This window comes from Dictyostelium discoideum (assembly GCF_000004695.1).
Source record: "Dictyostelium discoideum AX4 chromosome 4 chromosome, whole genome shotgun sequence".
Taxonomy (NCBI): Eukaryota; Evosea; class Eumycetozoa; order Dictyosteliales; family Dictyosteliaceae; genus Dictyostelium; species Dictyostelium discoideum.
In genome coordinates this window covers 2,409,575-2,429,574 of record NC_007090.3, presented here as the reverse complement: position 1 = coordinate 2,429,574, position 20,000 = coordinate 2,409,575, and the positions used below count along the sequence as shown (strand labels likewise).

Below are 20,000 nucleotides of genomic sequence, written 5' to 3'. Positions count from 1 at the left end.
CAAGTAATCCTAGTGTTCAAGTAAAAGATGATGACGATGATATCGTCGAGGAAGTAGAGGCGAAATTAGTAGTTAAAGATAGTGATGATGAAGATATTACAGAAGAAGAAGAAGATGATGATGACGAAGATGATAGCAGTTATGAGGACGAAGATGATAGTGAAGAAGAATATTCAGATTCATCAGAATTAGATTCAGAGGAAGAAGAAAGAATAGCACAAAAAAAGAGAGAGCAAACAATTATTGTATTATCAAATACATTTCAATTGACTATAAACTTAGTGTTGTTGGTTGTTTACAATATTCAAAGAAAATCATTACCATTATCTTCAACAATATTACCATCGTTACTTAATACAAATAATATTAATAATATTAATAATAAAAATTCAAATTCAACAACAACTACAACAACCACAACAACAACTACAACAACAACTTCTACTACTACTTCAAATAATACTACTACTATAACAGATGAAGTAACTAATGATAATAATAATAATGAATCTATAAATGAAAATAGTAATAATAATAAAAAAAAGAAAAATAAATCAAATAGTAGTAGTAATGAAAAGAATAATAGTAGCCGGCCAAACAGAAACAATGATTTAATTCTAATTGAACCATTATCAATTATTTTTAGGGAAAGATTCGATGAATTTAAATTTTCAATTCTATCAATACTCATACCAATCTTTACTCATCATCAAGATATTACAACTCAATCTTTTATTTCACTATTTTCATCTGTAAATAATTTAATAACAACTCAAAACAAATCAAATGAAATTAATAATGATAATGAAAATAATAATAATAATATTAATAATAATAATTCAAAACAAAAACATAGTGATTTAAATAATAATAATAATAATGATATTAATTTTGAAGAAGATTTTGAAGATTTTAGTGATTTTAATAAAAAGATAATAAATGATAGAATAATGTCATGGAGGGATAATTTAATGATTGGATTGTATTCAATATTTTCAAGTAAGAAATTAAAACAGGAATGGAGAAATAATTCAATCATTTTCTATTCAATGTTATTGGATGTTTTAGGTGGTAAATGGTTATTCATGAAATCATCAGACCAACTCAATCAATTAATGATTTCATCAGAGAAGTTCTTATTATTATCTTTACAAATGATTAGATCTGAAATTCATATGATCCTTTTACTTGAAGAAGTAATTAGTAAACAAAATGAATCATTATTATCTTCTTGTTATCTTTCTATTGAAAATACAGTTTTATTCTTAACAACTTATTTTGATGATAGTAATACTTTTAATTCAAATGTGACAATTGAAGCATCATCATTAACACCAACACCACCAACAACATCGCCATCAAATAATAATAATAATAATAATAAAATTAAGAAATCAAATATTGCAATATTTTCAATTGATACATTTGGTAAAATCAATGATATTTTAGTTGAATCAATATCAATTATATTGAATTATTTAAAACAAGTTGCAGAGGAAACACCAGAGGTTAAACCAAATCAATTGGTGATTGGTAGTGTCAAATTATTAGGGTTATGGATTGCAGAGGAAACTAAATCAATGTCTTCAAACTTAAAGTTATCACTTCATTTCATATTGCAATATCTTTTACAATACCGTGACGAATTTGGTTATTATCTTTGTTTCCTTTTGCCTGGTATAGCATTCTATATTGATGATCAAGAGTGCAGAGAATCATTTTTCAATAATCATTGTCATTTAAGAATTGCAAATTATATGTCATTCTATTTATCATCTTTAATTGATTTCGTCAAAGATCCATCATTGAAATCTGATCCTATCATTAATAATCTTAGGGATTATGGTGTATCTGCTGATATAACAGTTAATATTATAATACCAAGAGCTTGCGAAATTATTACTTCTTATTTAAATGATTTATCAATTCAAAATGGTTGTTCAAACAATAATAATAATAATAATAATAATAATAATAATAATAATAATAATAATAATAATAATAATAATAATAATAATAATAATAATAATAATATGGTTGGTAGTATTGGTGGTGGGTTCCCTGGTACTACTACAAGAACAGCTTTCTTACAATTATTAATTGTTTCAATTGAATGTATAAATCAATTAAGTAATAGTTTACCAAATAATAATAATAATAATAATAACAACAACAATAATAATAATAATAATAATAATAATAATAATAATAATAATAATAATAATAATAATAATAATAATCAAAATAACAATAATAATCAAAATATTGATGAAAATGATATTGAAAATATTCAAAACATTAATAATAATAATAATGAAAATGAAAATAATAATAATATTAATACCAATAATAATGAAAATAATAATAATAATGTTATAAATAATGAAATTATAACATATCAATTTTTAATTGGTACTTTAATGACATTATCATTTGGAATTTTAAAGAATTTAGATGAAAAGGATATTTTAGCATTACCACAGGGCGAGGAGTTATTGAATAAATTATTTATTTCAAGTATTAAATTTTATATTGATGTTCAAGTTCCACCTAATCCAATGAATGAAACTTATCAAATCGTTTGGGATACAATAAAAGATGAATGGGTTTGTGGTTTAGAATTAATGGTACAAATGATTGATAGATTTAAACAATTTTCAACTTGTTTACAAATTAAAAGATGGCCTCCAACTGATCTAAGATTATCTTCTTCTCCTTTACTATCTTTAGAACAACATACTCTTTCTCAAGTTAATAGAAATATTGCAACTTTAATTAGATGTTTTTTAAGAAAAATGCTTGAAACAAATTCATCTCAACTTTAATTAATTATTGTTTTGGAAAAAAAAAAAAAAAAAAAAAAAAAAGGTAATATCTTTTTTTGGTTATTTATTAAAAAATATATATACTTAAAAAATAAATAAAATCATAATTTTAATAATTTTAAAAAAATTTATATTAATTTTTATTTATTTGATTTTAAAATAATAAAAATAATTTCTTAAATTATAATTTTTTTTTTTTTTTTTTTTTTTTTTTTAATATTTTAAACATAACTAATTTTTTTTTTTTTTTTTTTTAATATTTTAATTAATTAGAAAATGAATACACATAATATTTTAATAAATAATCAAAGTCCAATTGGTTGGGTTGATAATGAAATACCACCACATCATATTATTGGATCCAACAAAAGTATTAATGAAAATACAAATGGAATTAGTAATGATAATATAGAAATTGATAATCAATCACATTCAATTTTAGCAGTTTTTTATCAAGATTTAAAAATTGGTGTAGCTTATTATGATAGATTAGAATCTAATATCTATTTATGCCAATGCTGGGAAGATGAGAATTTTTCTTGTTTAAATTCAAGTAGGTATATTGTTATTTATTTAATTAAATCTAATATTAAATTAAAAAAAAAAAAAAATTTTATTAACTCTATAATTTTTTATTTTTTAAAAAAGTTAAACAACTAATAAATCCAAAAGTAATAATAATACCTTCAAGAATGCCACAAAAATTTATTGATAATATTTTAAGAAATTTAGATGACTCTAATGAAAATAATGAAAAACAAACATCAAAAAATACTCAATACCATTATTCAAGATTTAGTGATTTTACATTTGAATCATCAAAGAATAGATTGTTAAATCTTAAATTATCAATGTGCAATACCAACAATACAACAATTAAATATACATTTTTACAAAATGTTTTCAATTTTGATAATATTGAAATGGTAAATAAAATTTATTCTAAAAAATTAAAAAAACACAAAGCAATATTAACCCTTTTTTTTCGTTTTTTTCTTTTTTTTTTTATTAAAAAATATTAGATAAGAGCAGTTGGTGGATTATTATCATATTTATCAAAATATATTTTATTGGATGATTTCGATTCTTTGGATAATTTAATTATTAATGAAATTTGTCCAATTACTTTAAATCAATATTTATTATTAGATAATAATACTTTATTTTCATTACAAATATTTTCAAACCAAAAGTAATCATTTCTTTTTTTTTTTTTTTTTTAAAAAAAATTTATTTTAACACTAATATTTTTATTAAAAAAAGCCATCCAAGTTGTTATTCATTCGGTAATTCAAAAGAAGGATTATCTTTATTTGGTTTGTTCGATAAAACAAAAACAACAATGGGTAAAAAGTTATTAAAGTAATATATTTTTTTAATCAATAATTTTCAATATTGAAGAATATAATGATATATTATATTATAATATAACTATTAAACAGTACTTTTTTTTTTTTTTTTTAATTTTAGAACTTGGTTTATGAGACCATCAAGAAATAGATTTGTTATTGAAGAAAGACAAAATTTAATTCAATTTTTTTCTTCACAAGAAAACTCATCATTAAAATTTGAATTATTAGATAATTTAAAAAATATTAAAGATTTAAAAATAATTTTAAGTAGAATTTCGTATGTATTATATAATAAATTTAAATAAAGTTTATTATTTTTTTTTTAATTAATTTTTTTTTTTTTTTACTATTTATATATATAGGTCATCACAAAATCCATCTAAAGATTTCATTTCAATCTATAAAACTTTTCATTATTTTTTAAAGATTAAATTATTAATTGTTCCAAAGAATTCTGAACTACCATTTTTAAAGAAATTAAATAATTTATATCCACAGTCATTGGTTAATATATATCAAAAATTTGAAAGTATATTTTTTTTTGCAGATCAAGATGACCAAAGAATATCAATTAGAGAAGGGGTTGATGAAGAATTGGATCAATTGAGAAATGTTTATTTATCAATGGATGAAATTCTAACTGAACATGGTGAATTAGAAAGAGTTAAATTTACAAATCTAACTTGGATTACATCATTTCATTTAGTTTATTATCCACAATTGGGTTGTTTAATTTGTATACCAATTGAAGAGAGTATTGCAATTGGTAATCAAATTAATATACCATCTTTAAGTTTTATATTTAAAACAAGTAGTTACCTTTATTTTCAAAATCAAAAAACTAAAGAATTGGATGATTTCTTTGGTGATATTCATAATGATATATTAGATATTCAATCAAGGATTGAAAAAGAGGTAGTTGACGAAATAATGTCTAATAGTGGTTCAATCATTGATTTATGTAATTATTGTACTCAATTGGATTGTATATTATCATTGGCAAGTTGTGTTCAAGCATATGATCTTGTTAAACCAATCATTTCAACGGAACAACAAGAAATTGAAATTCAAAGTGGTCGTCATTTAATTCAAGAATACTGTGTCACCAATTTCATACCAAATGACACTCAAAACGACCCAACAAAGCCAGTAGTTATCGTTTCTGGTCCAAATCAATCTGGTAAAAGTATTTATATTAAACAAGTTGCTCTAATTGTTTTCCTTGGTCAAATTGGAAGTTATGTACCTGCTAAAAGTGCTACTATATCATTATTTGATCATATCTATACTAGAATATCATCAAGAGAGAGTAATGCCATCTCTGAATCCTCATTTATGATCGATTGTAAACAAATTGCTCAAATGACTCGTTTTGCAACTAGTCGTTCACTTTTAATCATTGACGAGTATGGAAAAGGTACAAATCCATTGGATGGTATCTCTCTACTATATGGTCTATTGGTATTCCTTTTAACTAAATCGCCATCAACTCCAAAAACTTTTATTTGTACTCACTTTTATGAATTCTTTGAACTAATTTCAAATTCAACCGATAGTATATTTAATAAAGTTTTATTTAATACAATGGAATTTGTGATTGAAACTAATAATAATCAAAATAATAATAATAAATTTTTAGATTTACAATCAACCAACACAACTACCAATACTAAAACCAATAATAATAATATTTTCAATACTACAAATAAAATAACAAATACAAATAATAAACCAAATGAATTTATACCATTTTATAAATTAAAAGAAGGTATTTCAAGTTCATCGTTTGGTATATTATGTGCAAAGATTGCTGGTGTAAATGAAAATGTAGTAAATAGAGCTTATGAAATTATGGATCATCAAAAACAATACAAAACTATTAATTGTCAAAATTTTGAACCAATATCACCAAATCAATCTAAAATTAAAAAATATAATGAGCTTTTGGATTATTTTGAAAATTTTGATCCAAATAAAGATTCATTTGAAAATTTATTTAGTATTATAAATAAATATGATTAAATTGTTAAAATAAAATTAAAAAAAATAAATAAAAAGAAATTAAATATTAAAATTGTTTATTTTATTTTGTAATTTATCTTTATATCCAATTTTTTTATATCTTTTTAAATCATCAAAATTATCTCCAATAATACCAAAAAAAAGATAAACTATTTCTTTCTTTTAAAAAATCTTTTAATGGGTTTTTTTTTTTTTTTTTTCTTTTTTTTTTTTTTTGAGAATTTACCACTTAAAGGCGGAAATAATATGAAAAATGATTATATGTGAAAAAAAAGTAAGAAATTCGAATAATAATACATGTATTATTATTTTTTATTTTGTCCAATTAAGCAATTTAAAACGAATTGGAAAATAAAAAAATTAAAAAAAATAAAAAAAATTAAAAAATAAATATGAAAATGCTTAAAAAAAATTAATTAAAAAAAAAAAATCCACTGGGTCGAAACAAAATTTTTTTTTTTTTTTTTTTTTTCAATAATTTATTGTACAAATATTTATGTATTTATAAAAGAAATAGAAAAAAAAAAAAAAAAAAGAAAAATGGATGACAATGAAGAAAAGAAATTAGATGAAAATAAGATATCAAAGGTATTATCGAGTATACCCGAACAATATCATAAAACCTCATTTCAAGCAAGAAGAACTGCATTAGATTATATGAGATCATCAAATAGAAAAGAATTACTTAATCAAATTGGTGATTGGTTAGATGAAGTTAATGTTGAAACTGATAATATTGTTGATGGTAATTTTTGATTTTTCTTTACAATTTTAAAACAATTTCTAATATATTTGTAATAAAATAATAATAATAATAATAATAATAATAATAATAATAATAATAATAATAATAATAATAATAATAATAATAATAATAAACATACTATATATATATACAGTTTACTTTCAAGGATTCAATAAATCCATTCACAATTATTCTAGAATTTTAGAATTTATGGGTACATCACATGGTAATGCTTTATTAATGAGTAAAGAAGTTGAAGAGACTAATAAACTTATCAATTTTAATGGTACAGGTATAGAAAGATTATGGAAAAGAAATTTAGAATATTATTATATGATTGAAATTTTAGAGAAAATGTAATAATTATAAATAATAATAAAATAATAATAAAAAATAAATAATAAATAATAAATAATAATTTTTTTTTATTTATTTTTTATATATTTTTATAGGGAAGAATTAAAAAAAGTACCAGATTTATTAAATAAATATATTAAAGGAAATCATTTTGTACATGCAGCAAATATATTAGTAAATTCAATATCAACTTTAAATGAAAGGGATCTTGTTAATGTTAATGCATTAATGGATCTTAGACAAATGTTAGTTGAAAAGAAAGAATCATTCAAAGATATGTTAGTTGAGAAATTAAATGACCATATTTATTTAAAAACTAAATCATCTTTAAAAGCATTTGAATATGATGATGAAAATAATTTACAATCAAATTTTAAGAAAATTTTATTATCGTATTGTATTTTTTTTTTTTTTTTTTTTTCAAAATTATAATTTAATAATAATAATAATATATTAATATTAAAAAACAATACAAATATTAGTAACAAGAATAGTAATAGTAATAATAGTAATAATACTTTTAAATCACCACTACCACCGACTACGACATCACCATTTAAACCACAATTTACAGGTGCTTTTCAAACTAAAGCGAGTCAAGAAAAAGCTGAAAAAGCAGCTGCAAATTTATATAATCAAGAAAGATTATCACAATCTAATCAACCAGAAGTTTTAAAACTTGAAGAAATTTCTAAAACTTCAAATGTTTGTATAAATATAATTTTATTAGTTATTATTTATTATTTATTATTCTAATATGTTAAATTATTAAAAAAAAAAAAAAAAAAAAAAAAAAAAAAAAAAAAAAGAGTAAAGAAGATTTAAATATTGATCCAGAACAAGATGGAAAATTATTTATGACATTATTAGTTGAAGCATTGAATGTTTTAGAATATTTATCACCAGCGGTTGGTTTAATTTTAGGTAGAATTTCAATTGAATTAAAGACTGCAATTACAAATAGTATAACACTTATTACCAATGTATATCATAGTGAAGGTAGAGTTATACCAAAGATGCCTGGCGAATCATCAAATAGTAGTAATGGTAGTAATGGTAGCAATGGTGGTGGTAATAATAGTATGAATGGTAGTGGTGGTATAAATGGTAATGGTTCTACAGCATCGTCATCATCACCAACATCCTCAACATCATCAAATATTGGGGCTAATGGATTATCACCAAGTGTATTAAGTAAGAATTCACATATTGGTAGTGCAACATTTAGTAATATCGATGAATATTCAGCAGCATTCAATTTCTTGACTGAAACTTTCAATAGAAATGATTTATTAGCTAATCAAACTCACAATATACCATTGGTAGATTTATTGAAAATGATATTCAATAAAGTTAATATGGTTTTCAAGAATCATCTTCAATTAAGTAAAATTTTTAATGATGCAATTAGAAAAAGTGAATTAAAAATTCGTGCAAATAAATTTGATTTTAAAGAAGAAACTGAGGGTGGTGGTGGTGATTCCGATAATGATTTCGAAGGTACACCAAAACCAACTAAACTTCAAAAATCAAAAGTTGAAATTGCAGATGTTTATGATGCATCATTAGTTTGGGAAATCATTCAAAAAGAGATTAGAGAAATGTTAAGAGTTCATTTACAAGATACATCAAGTTTATTATTAAGTACAAAGAGTAGATTAAATCCAGATGGTACTGAATCAAATAGTGGTAAGTCTCAAAGACTATTTAGTTTTACAAATTCAATTGTTACTGATAATTGGAATGGTTCAATTAGTCCAATGGTAACAACTTCACCAACTTCACCAAATGGTACTTCAGGTGCTGATGCTATTGATTCAAATAGTGGTGGTCCTGCTGTAATTAGTATATTTAAAGCTTCACAATATAATGTTACACCAATTTATCCAATGATTGTCAAGTTTACTGACCATTTAGATAAAACCCTTAGAGATAGAACTGGTACACCAACAACTACTAAAACCACCACCACCATTACTACTACTACTACAAATAGTTATCATAATCAAAATAGTAAAAAAGGTTTATTAAGATTATATATAGATGATTTTGTTCATAGAAACTTTTTACAACATATAAAGAATGATTATAAGGATAGATTCGCTCATTCAATTGAAAGTACAGAAGCATTCAAACCATTGGAAAGATATAAATTAGTATTTAGATTAAAAGAAACTAAACCAATTTTAAATAGTACCTTACAAATATTTCAATTTGTTATTGAACTTTTCTCTGATATTGTGGCTATGAGTCATTATGTCGTAGAGTTTGGTGCAATCATTCAAGTATCACTCTTAAGATATTATGAAAAATGTTTAAGTAAATTCAGTCAAGAAATAGATCCAACATTAACTAATCAACTATTGAATACAGATCTCTATAAATATCTATTAGCATCATTAGCTGTAAGTTCAAAGAAACAAGATGTTGCTAAATTTCAAGATTCAAGAGAGGAAGAATATGAATTTAAATTAGAGTCTGATTTATTCAATCATCCTGAAAAACCAGTTTTAAAGAATCAATTAATTTTAAATATTGAAAAATTAACAATGTTGGCCAATATGAGTCATAGTTTAAATTGGTTAGCTGATAAAATTGTTCAATTATTAATTGTTCAAGAAGATCAAAAAGAAAAATATACACAACAACAACAGCAACAACAACAACAGCAACAACAAGTTGATTCTATTAAAACACCATCGAAATTAAATAGTGGTATTAATAGTGGTGGTAATAGTACAGCAAGTAATAAAGAAAATAATAGTACAACTACTGGTAGTAATAATTTTATAGGTACATTTAATCAAATGTCAGCAGAATCAATTGAAGCATTGAAAACAATGGAAGAACCAATTAAGGATATTGCACAAAGATTTAAAGATTTATCAAAACGTTGTTTATTAGCATTACGTATTGAATATCGTATTCATTGTTTTTACTTTTTAGAAGGATTTAAGAGAGCTCAATATATGTGTGAAGAGGAAAGAACTGATCCTGATTCATTCATTGTTGAATTGAATAAAGATTTATCAGCAAGTGAAGAAATGATGTCAATTTATTTAACAAGTGATAAATGTAATTTCTTATTTAGTGGTATTGCAAAATTAATTGGTAAATTATTAATCTCGAAATTGGTACATGTCAATTCAATCAATGATAATGGTGTTGCTAAACTTTGTAAAAATGTGTTCACACTTCAACAGAATCTTTCAAATATCATTGTAAAACGTGAGATTTTCTTTGACCGTATTCGTCAATTTTATCAAGCCCTTTCCGCAGAGGATGAATTATTAAATTATCTTTTAGAGAAAATGAGTCAACCTTTCTTTTCTCTAGAAGAAGGTAAAATCATTATTGATTTCTTACAAAGAACAAAAAGAATTTCTCCAAATGCAATTTTAACTTTAGAAGCAAAATATAAAAATATGTAAAAAAATAAAAAAATAAAAAAATAATAAATAAATAATAATTAAAAATAATATAATAAAATAACAAAATAATAAAATAAAAATAATAAAATAAAGTACTTTATCGATATAAAAAAAAAAAAAATTCATATCTCCCTCTCCATTTGTATTTTCCAGAAATTAAATATTAAGGTTATTTTCCAAATATATATATATTTTTTAATTTGGATTGTATGGTTTAAAATATTTATTTATTCGATTGAGTTAACAAATATTCATTCTTTTTTTTTTTTAATAATTTTTTTTTTTAAATTAATAAAACAAAAAAAATCTTAAAACAAAAAAATTATTTCCATCCTATTTGGGAAAGCTTATAAAAAATTACTTGAATTGTCAAATAAAAAAAATTAAAAAAATTAAAAAAAATAATATGGTGGTATAAAAATAAAAATAAAAATTCATCATATGTCGTCAGGTTTTGTTTTTTTAACATTTTCAAAATCAAATAAGGTTTTCAGGTAAAAATAAAAAAGATAAAAAATAAAAATAAAATAAAAAAAAAAAAACAAAACAAAATTAAACAAAACACAAAACAAAAAAAAAAATTTTAATATTAAAAAATAAAAGAAAAAAAAAAAAAAAAAAAAAAAAAAAAATAGTTTTAATATTTGCGCAATGTTTGTAATTTCAAAAAACCATCATTTAAATTAATTTAGGATATTATGACGATTGGAAATTTCAGTTAAAAAAATCAAACGTTCGATTTTTTTTTTTTTTTTTTTTTTTAATTAATTTTTTTTTTTTTTTTTTAAATTAATTTTTTTTTTTTTTTTTTTAAAATTAGTTTTTTTTTTTTTTAGATATTTATTTGTAAAATACCTTTGTAAATTATTAGATATTAATCCATAGCATAAACACATTCACACCATTTTTTAAAAAAAATAACCAATTATTTTTAACTTTTTTTTTTAAATTTTATTATTTTTTCTTTACTCCCAATATTCTTTTCATTTTTGTTTTAATTTATTATATTTTCTTTTTTTTTTTTTTTTTTTTTTTCAACTTTAAATAATAATTTCAGGATGATTATAAAAGTTAAAGGACAAACTTATTTCACATCAAAATACCCAAATATTATAATACCAGAGAAACCAGTACCACAATTAATTTTAAAACATATTAGATCTAAACCTGATCAAGTTTTATTAGTTGATGGTTTAACTTTTAAAGAATATTCTTCACATTTTGTCGCTGATACAATTGAAAAGGTAAATAAGTTTTTTTTTTTTTTTTTTTTTTTTTTTTTTTCAAATATTAATAGTTTTTTTATTTATTTTTATTTATTTTTCAATTAGGTCGCATGTGGTTTAAATAAATTAAATATTAAAAAAGGTGATGTACTTGGAGTAATTCTACCAAATTTACCAGAATATGTACCAATATTTCATGGTACATTATTGATGGGAGGCATTACATCATTAGTTAATCCAGACTATACAATTGAAGAGTTATCACATACATTAGCAACAGTTTCACCAAGATATTTAGCAGTAACATTAGCAGTATATGAAAAGATTAAAAATGATTTAAAAAGAGTTTTTCCAAGTGTTGAAAAAGTGATTTTAGTCGATATTGCAGGTCAAACTTTAAAAGAAATTGATCAATTAACTTTATCTAGTGATGGAATTGTAATGTCATTCAATCAACTAATTAATAATAATGGTAAAGATTACCCAATCGTTAGAATTGACCCAAAGAAAGATACAGCTATTATTCCATTTTCAAGTGGTACAACTGGATTATTTAAAGGTGTTTGTTTAAGTCATCATAATATCGTTTCCAATACATATCAAACTCAAACCATTGAAACATCAACCTATAAAAAGAATGATACAGTTATGGGTATATTACCTTTCTTTCATATCTATGGTTTAATGTTATTCTTAATGTTGATGGTGAAACAAGGTCATCGTGTTGTTGTCTTACCAAAATTTGAACCAGTTAGATTCTTGGAGTTAATTCAAAAGTATAAGGTTGCAATTTCATTCATTGTTCCACCAGTTGCTATCATGTTTGCAAAATCACCAATCGTCGATAAATTTGATCTCTCAAGTTTACGTACACTATTTAGTGGTGCTGCTCCATTGAGTTCAGAGGTTGAAGATTTAATTAAAGAAAGATTCAAAGGCAGACTTGTAATTAAACAAGGTTATGGTGCTACCGAACTTAGTCCAGCCTGTTTTGTAATTCCAAGTGGATTAGTTAAATCTGGTTCCGCTGGTATCCTCTTACCCAATCAATTGGCTAAAATCATCTCTCCAGAGACTGGTGAGAATTTAGGTATGGGTGAAAAGGGTGAAATCTGTATTAAAGGTCCAAATGTTATGTTGGGTTATTATAACAATGAAAAGGCAACCAATGAAGTCATAGATAAAGATGGATTCTTAAAAACTGGTGATATTGGTTACGTCGATGAAGATGGTTATTACTTTATCGTCGATAGATCAAAGGAATTGATCAAATGTAAAGGTTTCCAAGTACCTCCTGCCGAATTGGAGGCATTACTATTATCTCATCCAAAAGTTGCAGATGCCTGTGTAGTAGGTCTTTCAAAAGGTGATATGGGTGAAGTACCAAGAGGTTTCGTTGTTATTAAACAAAATGAATCTCTAACCGAAAAAGAACTCTTAGATTGGGCCCATCCAAAAATTGCAAATTATAAACATTTCAGAGGTGGTATCTTTTTCATACCTGCAATTCCTAAATCTGCAACCGGTAAACTATTACGTAAAAATCTTAAAGATTTTAATCCTCCAAAATTATAAAATAAAATAAAAAATAAAAAATAAAAAATTAAACTTAAGTCGAAAAATAAAAATTTAAACACAACTTACAACAAGTTATTAAACTAATGTGATTCTATAAAAAAAAATATATATAATATTGGCATAGATTATTAAATTTTTTTCTTTTTTTCTAAATAATATTTACTGAAAAACATTCTTTAGTTTTTAATAATATTTGGTTTGAATTTTGTTTTTTTTTTAAAACTATTCAATATGCTATATGTATATTATTTCGATTTTTTTTCTTTATTAGATATTTCAAATATTTCATAAATTTTTATTTGTTTGAATAAATAAATTAATTTGAATAGTTTTATGTGGAAAATGATTTTTTTTTTTTTTTTCTTCTGTGAATTTTCTTTTTTTCACCGAAGATATTAATAAACTTAATTTTAAATTAATAAAATTTTGCAATCTTTCATTTTTTTAATTGATTGAATCATTTTTGAAAAATGAGAGATTGTTTTAATTTATATTAAATTTTTGTTTAATTTTATAAACCCAGTGCAAAACATTTTTTCTTTGTTTATTCTTTATATTGGAAAATTAATTTTTTATAATTTTCAATTGGCATAATCTTATTTGAGGGATCTTATTCCTAAACCACACATTTTAAAAAATATTTAAAAAAAAAAAAAAAAAAAAAAAAAAAAATATTTTTTAAAGTAGAAAAAAAAGAAAAAATAATAATAATAAAACTAATTAATGTGTCTAATATAATAATAATTAAAACACACAAATTTTTAAACTTGATTTTTTTTTTTTTTTTTTATTTAATTTTTTTTTTTTTTGATATTTTTTTAATTTTTTAATTTGTTTGTAAAATATTACCTATTGTATATTATTTAAATATTAGCCCATAGCTTAAACACATCCATACCATTTTTTAACATTTTAAATTTAAATATTTTTTTTTTTCAAAATTCTCCTGGTTTAAGTTTTATTTTATTCTTTTTTTTTTTTGATATTTTTAAAAAAAAAAATAACAATTTCAGGATGATTAGAATGATTAAAGGACAAATTTATTTCACATCAAAATACCCAAATATTATAATACCAGAGAAACCAATACCACATTTAATTTTAAAACATATTAGATCGAAACCTGATCAAGTTTTATTAGTTGATGGTTTAACTTTTAAAGAATATTCTTCACATTTTGTCGCTGATACAATTGAAAAGGTAAATAAATTTCTTTTTTTTTTTTTTTCCAAAACTAATATCAATTTTTTATTTTTATTTTTATTATTTTTCAATTAGGTTGCATGTGGTTTAAATAAATTAAATATTAAAAAAGGTGATGTACTTGGAGTAATTCTACCAAATTTACCAGAATATGTACCAATATTTCATGGTACATTATTGATGGGAGGCATTACATCATTAGTTAATCCAGACTATACAATTGAAGAGCTATCACATACATTAGCAACAGTTTCACCAAGATATTTAGCAGTAACATTAGCAGTTTATGAAAAGATTAAAAATGATTTAAAAAGAGTTTTTCCAAGTGTTGAAAAAGTGATTTTAGTAGATATTGCAGGTCAAACTTTAAAGGAAATTGGTCAATTAACTTTATCTAGTGATGGAATTGTAATGTCATTCAATCAACTAATTAATAATAATGGTAAAGATTACCCAATCGTTAGAATTGACCTAAAGAAAGATACAGCTATTATTCCATTTTCAAGTGGTACAACTGGATTATTTAAAGGTGTTTGTTTAAGTCATCATAATCTCGTTTCCAATACACATCAAACTCAAACCGTTGAAACGACAAACTATAAAAAGAATGATACAGTTATGGGTCAACTACCATTTTTTCATATCTATGGCTTAATGACATACCTAATTTTGATGGTAAAACAAGGTCATTGTGTTGTTATCCTACCAAAATTTGAATTCGTTAGATTCTTGGATTTAATTCAAAAGTACAAGGTTGCAATTTCATTCATTGTTCCACCGATTGCTATCATGTTTGCAAAATCACCAATCGTCGATAAATTTGATCTCTCAAGTTTACGTACACTATTTAGTGGCGCTGCTCCATTAAGCAGAGAGGTTGAAGATTTAATTAAAGAAAGATTCAAAGGAAAACTCATAATTAAACAAGGTTATGGTGCTACCGAACTTAGTCCAGCCTGTTTTGTAATTCCAAGTGGACTAATTAAATCTGGTTCCGCTGGTATCCTCTTACCCAATCAATTGGTTAAAATCATCTCTCCAGAGACTGGTGAGAATTTAGGTATGGGTGAAAAGGGTGAAATCTGTATTAAAGGTCCAAATGTTATGTTGGGTTATTATAACAATGAAAAGGCAACCAATGAAGTCATAGATAAAGATGGATTCTTTAAAACTGGTGATATTGGTTATGTTGATGAAGATGGTTATTACTTTATCGTCGATAGATCAAAGGAATTGATCAAATGTAAAGGTTTCCAAGTACCACCTGCTGAATTAGAAGCATTACTATTATCTCATCCAAAAGTTGCAGATGCCTGTGTAGTAGGTCTTTCAAAAGGTGATATGGGTGAAGTACCAAGAGGTTTCGTTGTTATTAAACAAAATGAATCTCTAACCGAAAAAGAACTCTTGGATTGGGCTCATCCAAAAATTGCAAATTATAAACATTTCAGAGGTGGTATCTTTTTCATACCTGCAATTCCTAAATCTGCAACTGGTAAACTATTACGTAAAAATCTTAAAGATATTAATCCTCCGAAATTATAAAATAAATAAAATTATAATAAAAAATAAAAATTTAAAATTTACAACAAGTTGCTAAACTAATGTTTTGGATTGATTCTATATAAAAAAATATATTTTATTAGTATAAATTATTAATATTTTCTTTTTTCTAAATAATACTGAATAAAATTCTTTGATATTTTTTGTTTTTTTATTTTTTTTTCTCCTGGTCTTTTAATTTAAAAAAACAGATGGGGAGAAAAAAAAAAAAAAAAAAAAAAAAACAGACCATCTGTTTTTTTAAATTAAAAAAAAAAAAAAAAGATAAAATTATTTTTTAATGTCGGTTTGAATTCAAATAGCACTGTTTTTTACTAGTCTAAAATATCTTGCGTGATTTACTATTTATGACAACACCACTTTTTTTTTGTATTTTTTTATTTTTTTTTAATTTTTTATTTGTGAAAAGTAATTTTATGGGGCGTTTGTGGGGTTTGACTCCTCTTTTTTTTTTTTTACTTATATTTTTTTATTTTCTTCCACCCCATACAAATCCAAAACACCTTTTTTTCGGCACCTAAATTTTTATTATTCACATTTTATTGATTTTTTTTCAATTTATTATTTAAAAAGATTAGGATAAATGAAGAAAGGTATACAAAAAAAAACACCTTTTATCGATAAAAGCCAAATACTAAATAAAATTAATTAATGTGGCGTAACATAAAATTAATTAAAACAAACAAATTAATATACTTTATTATTTTTTTTTTTTACGAGGCAAAAAATAAATAATTATTATTTTTAACTTTTTTTTTTAAACACCATACCATTTTTTAAAAAATAAATAATTATTATTTTTAACTTTTTTTTTATTATTTCTTTGTTTTCCAAAATTCTCCTAATTTAAGTTTCGCCATTGTTTATTAAAAAAAAAAAAAAAAAATTTCTAGGATGATTAGAATAATTAATGGACAAACTTATTTCGCATCAAAATACCCAAATATTATAATACCAGAGAAACTAATACCTCAATTAATTTTAAAACATATTAGATCTAAACCTGATCAAGTTTTATTAGTTGATGGTTTAACTTTTAAAGAATATTCTTCTCATTTTGTCGCTGATACAATTGAAAAGGTAAATAAATTTTTTTTTTTTTTTTTCTATTTCCAAACAAGTTTTAAAAATAAAAAAAAAAAAATTAGGTCTTGTCATTAAGAAAATTTTAAAAGATATTCTCGAGATTCGGTTTTACCGTGTTTTTTTTTTTTTACTTATTACAAATAAAAAAACAGTAGGGAGGAAAAAAAAATATAATAAAAAATAGAAAATAAAATAAAAAAACATTTTCAAAAAAAAAAAAGAAAATATTATGGACCAAGATTTTTTTTTTATTATCGATTGCAATTTTTTAATTTTTGATATGTAATGAATTAAATTGTTTAATATTAATAAGTTTTTAATAATCATAATATTAATTATAGTAATAATAAAAAATAATAAACAAATAAAAAATGTTTGGCAAGAGAAAAATATTTGTTAGTATTTTTATTTTTGAAAAATCTCCAGTTTGAGATATTTTTTCTAAACACCACATTTTTATACTATAAAAAATATAAAAAAAAAAAAAAAAATTTACTATTAATAATAGTAAAACAAACAATTAATAAAACTGTTTGATTTTTTTTTTTTTTTTTTTTTTTTTTTTTTATAATTCCTTTATTTAAATGTAATATATTAATACCAACAGAAAATTTTTTAAATAATAACCCATAGCATAAACACAATACCATTTTAAAAAAAAAAATTAAAAATTTAAGGATGATTAGAATAATTAATGGACAAACTTATTTCACATCAAAATACCCAAATATTATAATACCAGAGAAACCAATACCACATTTAATTTTAAAACATATAAGATATAAACCTGATCAAGTTTTATTAGTTGATGGTTTAACTTTTAAAGAATATTCTTCACATTTTGTCGCTGATACAATTGAAAAGGTAAATAAATTTTTTTTTTTTTTTTTCTATTTCCAAACAAGTTTTAAAAATTTTTTTTTTTATTTTTATTTTTATTATTTTTTAATTAGGTTGCATGTGGTTTAAATAAATTAAATATTAAAAAAGGTGATGTACTTGGAGTAATTCTACCAAATTTACCAGAATATGTACCAATATTTCATGGTACATTATTGATGGGAGGCATTACATCATTAGTTAATCCAGACTATACAATTGAAGAGTTATCACATACATTAGCAACAGTTTCACCAAGATATTTAGCAGTAACATTAGCAGTATATGAAAAGATTAAAAATGATTTAAAAAGAGTTTTTCCAAGTGTTGAAAAAGTGATTTTAGTCGATATTGCAGGTCAAACTTTAAAAGAAATTGATCAATTAACTTTATCTAGTGATGGAATTGTAATGTCGTTTAATCAATTAACTAATAATAATGGTAAAGATTACCCAATCGTTAGAATTGATCTAACGAAAGATACAGCTATTATTCCATTTTCAAGTGGCACAACTGGATTATTTAAAGGTGTTTGTTTAAGTCACTATAATCTAGTCTCAAATACATATCAAACTCAAACCATTGAAACATCAACCTATAAAAAGAATGATAGCGTTATTGGTGTCTTACCATTCTTTCATTCCTTTGGTTTAATGTTACACATAATGTTGATGGTGAAACAAGGTTATCGAATTGTTACCTTACCAAAATTCGAACCAGTTAGATTCTTGGAATTAATTAAAAAGTATAAGGTTGCAATGTCATTCATTGTTCCACCGATTGCTATCATGTTTGCAAAATCACCAATCGTCGATAAATTTGATCTCTCAAGTTTACGTACACTATTTTGTGGTGCTGCTCCATTAGGTTCAGAGATTGAAGATTTAATTAAAGAAAGATTCAAAGGCAGACTTGTAATTAAACAAGGTTATGGTGCTACCGAACTTAGTCCATGTTGTTTTGTAACCCCAAATGGATTAGTTAAATCGGGTTCCTCTGGTACCCTCTTACCCAATCTATTAGCTAAAATCATCTCTTCAGAGACTGGTGAGAATTTAGGTATGGGTGAAAAGGGTGAAATCTGTATTAAAGGTCCAAATGTTATGTTGGGTTATTATAACAATGAAAAGGCAACCAATGAAGTCATAGATAAAGATGGATTCTTAAAAACTGGTGATATTGGTTATGTTGATGAAGATGGTTATTTCTTTATCATCGATAGATCAAAGGAATTGATCAAATGTAAAGGTTTCCAAGTACCACCTGCTGAATTAGAAGCATTACTATTATCTCATCCAAAAGTTGCAGATGCCTGTGTAGTAGGTCTTTCAAAAGGTGATATGGGTGAAGTACCAAGAGGTTTCGTTGTTATTAAACAAAATGAATCTCTTACTGAAAAAGAACTCTTGGATTGGGCTCACCCAAAAATTGCAAATTATAAACATTTCAGAGGTGGTATCTTTTTCATACCTGCAATTCCTAAATCTGCAACTGGTAAACTATTACGTAAAAATCTTAAAGATTTTAATAATCTAAAATTATAAAATTTTAAAAAAAGGTGTTAATTTTCCACTTTGACCAACAAGATTTTTCAAATTAATTTATTTATATAATGTAGGAAACCAAAATGCCAACAAATAAAATTTTAAGATATATCATAAAAAAAAAAATTCAAATTTAAATCAAATGTTATTAGAAACAACATATATCAAAGAACAGTTTTTATAAATAAT

The 20,000-nt window shown here is 23.0% G+C and overlaps 6 protein-coding genes across 6 annotated transcripts in view; all 6 read left to right on the top strand.

Moving 5' to 3' along the window:
- Positions 1–2,825, top strand: part of DDB_G0284749 (hypothetical protein) — a gene marked incomplete at both ends in the record, with an annotated part of 3,980 nt that extends 1,155 nt beyond the window's left edge. Inside the window, one exon of the mRNA XM_633292.1 lies at positions 1–2,825. This exon is cut by the window's left edge and continues 380 nt beyond it. Coding sequence (XP_638384.1) covers positions 1–2,825 — 2,825 coding nt within the window.
- A 276-nt stretch (positions 2,826–3,101) lies between these two features.
- On the top strand, positions 3,102–6,199 carry msh5 (DNA mismatch repair protein; the record flags this gene model as incomplete). The annotated part of the gene is made up of 6 exons (XM_633291.1): positions 3,102–3,378; positions 3,474–3,751; positions 3,848–4,017; positions 4,089–4,187; positions 4,296–4,454; positions 4,540–6,199. The coding sequence occupies 6 exons, from the start codon at positions 3,102–3,104 to the stop codon at positions 6,197–6,199; spliced, it is 2,643 nt and encodes an 880-aa protein (XP_638383.1).
- Positions 6,200–6,739: 540 nt separating this feature from the next.
- Positions 6,740–10,732, top strand: exoc4 (exocyst complex subunit 4; the record flags this gene model as incomplete). Its single annotated transcript, XM_633290.1, has 5 exons — positions 6,740–6,944; positions 7,099–7,300; positions 7,397–7,693; positions 7,784–8,006; positions 8,111–10,732. The coding sequence occupies 5 exons, from the start codon at positions 6,740–6,742 to the stop codon at positions 10,730–10,732; spliced, it is 3,549 nt and encodes a 1,182-aa protein (XP_638382.1).
- Positions 10,733–11,790: 1,058 nt separating this feature from the next.
- On the top strand, positions 11,791–13,533 carry 4cl1 (4-coumarate-CoA ligase; the record flags this gene model as incomplete). The annotated part of the gene is made up of 2 exons (XM_633289.1): positions 11,791–11,976; positions 12,064–13,533. The coding sequence occupies 2 exons, from the start codon at positions 11,791–11,793 to the stop codon at positions 13,531–13,533; spliced, it is 1,656 nt and encodes a 551-aa protein (XP_638381.1).
- Positions 13,534–14,550: 1,017 nt separating this feature from the next.
- Positions 14,551–16,284, top strand: 4cl2 (4-coumarate-CoA ligase; the record flags this gene model as incomplete). The annotated part of the gene is made up of 2 exons (XM_633288.1): positions 14,551–14,736; positions 14,815–16,284. The coding sequence occupies 2 exons, from the start codon at positions 14,551–14,553 to the stop codon at positions 16,282–16,284; spliced, it is 1,656 nt and encodes a 551-aa protein (XP_638380.1).
- A 1,782-nt stretch (positions 16,285–18,066) lies between these two features.
- 4cl3 (4-coumarate-CoA ligase) lies at positions 18,067–19,811 on the top strand (the record flags this gene model as incomplete). The annotated part of the gene is made up of 2 exons (XM_633287.2): positions 18,067–18,252; positions 18,342–19,811. 2 exons carry the CDS (start codon positions 18,067–18,069, stop codon positions 19,809–19,811), a joined length of 1,656 nt encoding a protein of 551 aa, XP_638379.2.
- Positions 19,812–20,000: the final 189 nt, after the last annotated feature.